Below are 6,000 nucleotides of genomic sequence, written 5' to 3'. Positions count from 1 at the left end.
AAGTTTCTCCTCATGGAAATCGATGGACCCAAACCAGCCACTGATGTGTACAGAACAATAAACTCTAGGTCATATTTTCACCTGTGTCCTTTCAGTGTTGCCTGTATTTTATTCTCCAAAACACAACATAGACATTGACAAAAAATATAGTCCCATTTTATAAAAACATTTCAAAGATGAAACAAATGCCTTTTGTATGCATCATAATTACAATTTTATCACCACCTGCCCCAGAAGCACCCAAATTTTGTCCCTTCCTGTCAAAAGCATATTTTCAGGTTCTTAGCCCTGCTGCCTGCTCTCCATCCCTAGTTCGTTCTTCCGTCTACGGTGAAGAAACCCTGGACCTTACTTCATCTGGGCGTTGTGGTCCAGGGCACTCTGTTAGATCTTCCTAAAATACTATGTTACGACAGTAAATTGTTTAATAAAACAAAATCTTATATCTTGAAATCTTTTTAAATCTCTGCAAACACTTTCTTAAAAGTGTTTTATAAACTAGATCATTGTTATAAACATAGTTTATAAAACATGTCTCACTAATGAGTTCCTTGAATACGAGCTAGGTATTTGCTTGCTAGTCATAAAATGGTTATCTGCATACAACAGACTATCTCAGTGAAATAATGATTATTGTAGACTAGTTCTTTGTGGGGTACTCTCAAGTCTTCAAAATAAATAGTAAAACATAACCCCAATGTCCAAGTATTCTGGTTAGTTAAAAAGTCACAACCTAGTATTGGTGAGTATTAAAACATAAAGCATATACTAGCGCAGAAAGGTAGAAGAGGAATTTGGGGGTTTGTTGGTGCCTCACTGAAAGGTCCATGTGCTAAAATTACATGTTCTTTCCTAAACCTGCCAAGATGAAATACCATATTAACCAGGAATTACTCTTTCAGAATAATAAAAAATTTCCCAGAAGCCCACATGCAATTTTGTGTTACCTGTAAAAGATTGATTCCTTAACATCTATTTTTTACAATAACGTGGATTCGCTCATTCTAATAAGGAGTTAGACGTTGTTGGGAAAATCTCTTGTGTAGTGTATGCATGTAACACCTGTTAATTAAAGCTGATTGGCCTGCATCGGAGCCAGGAAATCAAAGGAGGAACAACCGGCAGGGAGAAAAGATTTGGTATAGAGGGAGGCTCAGAGAGGATTGGGAGCCCACAAACAGGAAAAAAGACATACACGAAACGTGAGCAGATGTAACCAGCTACATGGTAGGACTTAGATCAGAATAACTGGAACATTGATTTATGAGATGGTTGGGGAACATCCAAAACTTATGGTCTGAGTATTTGTATATGTAATTTGAGTCTCACAGTTGTTGTTCAGGGAGCCTGGGACTGGGATGAAAAACTTGGATCTTACAGGACATGGTATAAGATGTGTGAGGTTTGGTGACAAGATAAATTCAATATTATTTCATAGGCTGAATGCATAAAGCCCAGAAAGCAGGCCAGCTTGGTAAGGTCTAAGCTAAGAGTATGGGCTTTTCCAGGCCTTAGTCAGGGTTTCAAGTCAGGCTATTTCTCACTATTTCTCCTAAAACTGGGTCACAACTTAATCAATCCACAGATGTTGATCAGGCCTATTTCTCTCATCTTGTGTTTTGTTCAACATGGTTCTTTTAACTGTAATCACAACCACCTTCCTTCCCTTTTTCTAGCATTTATTTAGAATGTTCTCGTGTCCTCAGACCAGCAAGGCACTATTCAAAGACAAAGGAGGAAAAGCCTGCTCACTCAGGCTTCTGAATGCCAACACATTACTCTGCTCATAACTGGTAACTGTTGATTTCCCCTGCCTCTCCCATGCGGCCATATTCGCATCGCCTGTTCTCTTTAAACAGGTCGCCAACTGCTCCTCTCCTTGAATGACTGGCATCTAGCCAGCCCACCTAATCTTTCCTTAGCCACTCACCACTCCTCATTCTGTTGATGTGTTAAGGATAGGAGGGAAAACTGAAAGTGTTTAATGAAGTTCCACAGAAGCCAAATCATCGCTCAGTGTCATTAACTATCAACACAACTCAAGACAGCAACTGGGCTCCATCTTCACCCACGTCTGATTCTCCTAAATCCTCACTCCGCTAAGATCAAAGGATCATTTTCATCTCCATACCACATTCACACAACAGGTATCTTGGAATGGTGCTTGTGATTCAACCGTTGCTAAGAGATAGGATTGTTTTTCTAACTGACAAGCAAAAGGCAAGTTCTTGAAAGATATGTTTATTACTAATAGATACATCACAGTACACATGAGAATTGAAGAATCCTTATACATACATAAAGACTTAAATTTGTATTTCTAATCAACTAATATTATGACTAGAAATGTTCAAGAGAGTAGTATAGTAAGTTGAATTTGTTTGATCCCACATTGAATAAACTGCCACAAATTAAATAAAAAAAAAGAATAGCATGCCATTAACCATACTCCATATTAAGTATAATTAGGATATGTACATTACTACTTAGGAATCATCAAGTACTCCAGACATATATTTATACCTGTAGTCTCTTATACCATGATTTCCCCCAATTAAGCCCTTAATTAATCAAATACAAGAGGAAAATCAGGATTACTAATCTTTTAGCCTGAGCTGTAGTAGTAACTATGTAGTTGAGAGACGTGTTTTAGTCTGTGGCTTAGTGTCCAGTGAAGAGTGGCTTCACTTGTCTCTTATTGACTTATTAGAACAGTCTACATTATTACAAAATGCATGAATCAAAGAAATTTCCAGGTAATTTTTTTTTTTTTTTACATCACCAACTACGTTATAATACCCTCCCATCTCCCCACCTCTGGGCAGGGTATTTTTGCAGTACACAATGCTCTCAGTTTAAGGACTGTAACCTTTACATCATTTTTCTGCATTGATTGCACACTAGGGAATAGAATGATCGAGAATCCTGATTCACCGCAGCTGGGTTACTAATGAAGGCTGGCCCCACCTATCTCCACTTGGAAACATTTGAAAGGGTGGGGGGAAACTGACCCACATTTTTCTTGGCTAAAACCTCCCAATTTAATAAATATAAGTTAGTCTCCTAAATCACTGTTTTCTTCTAAGTAAGTTGTCTATTCTTCCAACTCCAGTTTTTGCTGACCTCATAACTATGAAACTTACAGTCCGTGATTTAAGAAACATAAGTGAACCAGGTATTTTATCCTGCAGCCATTTTATGCCTGGTCTGAAATAACTAATGAACTTCAAGAGGTTTGTTGCAAACATGAAGGTGTCCTCATACATAACTTGAATTAACAATGATCTATTGCCTACGTATCTTTAGATTAATCATCGTGATTAATTCGCCTTTACAGCCTATCACTCAAATTATCCATTCAAAATAACCATAGGTAAAAAAGAGAAAAAGTTCCATTTTTAATTTCTATTTATAAAGTATAGATTTTTCTAACCTAGACAATTTTAAAAATATCTTGCTTTGTCCTGTTATGGTAGGTGGGATTTCACCTAGATAGCAAGCATTAGACAAAGAAGCAAGAAATGGTATCTCTGACATTATGTGAGGTATTTATGTGCTGTTTTCCAAATTCCTACACCAAGAACTACAGAAGGTCCTAGAATTGCCCACTACACTGTCCTACCTCAGAAGCAGTCAGGGAACATATCTAAGTAATAAATTTGCCTGTCAAGCCATCTAAAAAGCAGAGTGCCTGTCCTGGTATTTACCTAACACTCAGCCCTTTACAGCCCCGTGATTACTTTTGCCTAAGACAAATAGAAACCATGTAGACTTCACACATGGGTACTATTCCTGAAAGCTTAAAGAATAGGATATCATAATCATTTGCTTTCTTTGTTGTCATTAACAAAAGCACCTTTGAGAAGGTATGGTGGTTTAAATATGTTTGGCCCAGGGAGTGGCCCTATTTGAAGGTATGGCCTCATTGGAGTAGGTGTGGCCTTGTTAGAGTAGGCGTGTCACTGTGGGCATGGGTTTTAAGACCGTCATCCTAGCTGCCTGAAAGCTAGTCTGCTCCTGGCTTCCTTTGGATGAAGATGAAGAACTCTCAGCTCCTCCAGTGCCTTGACTGCCTGGATACTGCCATGCTTCCAGCTTTGATGATAATGGACTGAGCCTCTGAACCTATACGCCAGCTTCAATTAAATGTTGTCCTTAAAAGAGTTGCCTTGGTCATGGTGTCTCTTCACAACAATGGAAACCCTAACTAAGACAGAAGGAAAGAGTTTATTTGGCTTATAGGTTAGAGTCTACCATAGAGGGGAGCCAAGACAGGGGTTTGAAGAAGAAACCACAAAGGAAAGTGCTTATTGGCTGGCTTCTTCTAGTTGGCTTTACCTTTCTTATGCAACTTAACTCCCCAACCCCCTGCCTAGGGAATAGTACCACCCATAGTAGGCTGGCCCTTTCTACATCAATTAATAATCAAGAAAATGGCCCACAAGCCAAGCTGATGAAAATAATTCCTCATTTTGCTTCCTCTTAAGGGTGCCAAATTGATGACCAAACTGTGGCACATATTGACGTTAACTAATTTAAGAGTGTTGTGGTCTTGAACTATGGGCTCAAGAAGCTCAAAAACAGCATAGAAGCAAGCATCAAACATAAACACAATCTACTGCACCTAAAGACTGCCTAACTCAGCAATCTCTTCCAAAAGCCTAATTTTTATTTAGAGGAGTATTTGAGTTTAAATATATTAAAATTACTTCAAAGCTTCCTCTACCTTGTTTGAATTTAACAAGTATGTCACAAAACAGTCGCATTCTAAGCTTTACTCTTCATTAGTCTCGCTTTATGTTCTAACTAGAAAGCCTGGGCCATAGTTCTTAGAGATGCTCTCAAAAAGTCAGAGTCGCAGGCATTGCAGCCCCAACTCCAAGGTCTGGCTTTAAGTTTTTGGTTCGGTTCAGTTTTATTTGTTTGCTTTTAGAATATGTTACGAAATCAGAGTTCACAACACCTTAAATTTCTTTTGACACATCTCTTGATGTAGAAATAAAATTCGTCACTTTTTTTTTGTTGTTCCATTCCAAAAACTTAAGCTGCAGGGTTGGAATGAGAAGTGCACCCCATGCTTCCCTATTTATTCTTCAATGCAAACTCTTCTTCCATCAGGGTTCAAACTCTGGATTAGTTAAACAGCAGAGGTAACAAGCCTTCTCCATCTCCTCCAAGCTTCTGATTGGTGTCAAGAAACAGGCATTTAAGTTAAAGCTCCTCCCTGCCATGAGAAAATAAGGGCAATTAGCTGAGAAAGCAATAATGTACTCAGATATATGTCTAGCATAGCGCACAGCCAAGCTGCATGCCAAAGTCACCCACAATTAAGTTTTCTTTATAGATTTTTTTATACTCTGTTAAATTTTTTTAATCCCCTACAATGCCACATGTTTTTTTACTGAATCCTAAATTAAACCCATTAACATATCGTGGAGCTTTTTAGTAGCTAGAAACTCCTAAGTGGAGACTGCAAACCCTGTTTTGATCGTGTGCCTGAACGTTTGCAAGGCTGCTGCTCCCAGTGAGCTATACTGACTTTTCTTTTTTTTAATCTTTGACAATTTCATACATTGTGTAATGTGTTTTAATCTCTCTCTCTCTCTCTCTCTCTCTCTCTCTCTCTCTCTCTCTCTCTCACACACACACACACACACACACACACACACACACACACTACTCTCTATTATCCCCTCCCACCCCCACCAAACCCCTTCTTCCCAGCAACTCCCTACTGCCATCTTCATCCTTTTTTCGGCTTCTGTGTGTACCACTGAGATGAGCTACAGTTGCCTGTAAGAGCATGAGTGGAAGGCTCTTTACTGGAATATGAGCTGCTTAGATCACTGAAGTGAATGACACACTCCATGGCAACCCTCAATCCCTCAGAGGTGGGTGGGACCTCATGAGACCTTCCTCCTGTGTGGAGCCTCCCTCTGAAGACTGTAGGGTCTGGATCCATTGGCCTTTGTTTCAGAGAATATTCATAGTTAAATCTTT

General features: G+C 39.0%; 1 protein-coding gene across 2 annotated transcripts in view; it reads right to left on the bottom strand.

The window, feature by feature from the left end:
- Window positions 1-2,228: 2,228 nt before the first annotated feature.
- Window positions 2,229-6,000, bottom strand: part of Impg2 (interphotoreceptor matrix proteoglycan 2) — a 62,069-nt gene continuing 58,297 nt past the window's right edge. The window contains exon 20 of one of the 2 annotated variants that reach the window (XM_021209811.1): window positions 2,229-5,224. In XM_021209811.1, the coding sequence (XP_021065470.1) occupies window positions 5,212-5,224 (13 nt within the window). In that variant the 3' untranslated portion in view covers window positions 2,229-5,211. The remainder of the gene's footprint in view (window positions 5,225-6,000) is intronic. The other variant, XM_021209812.1, reaches the window with a different exon arrangement.

The sequence above is a fragment of the Mus pahari genome, chromosome 12 (genome assembly GCF_900095145.1).
Source record: "Mus pahari chromosome 12, PAHARI_EIJ_v1.1, whole genome shotgun sequence".
Taxonomy (NCBI): Eukaryota; Metazoa; Chordata; class Mammalia; order Rodentia; family Muridae; genus Mus; species Mus pahari.
The sequence above is the reverse complement of the archived record's forward strand: the minus strand, read 5'-3'. Positions and strand labels throughout refer to the sequence as shown.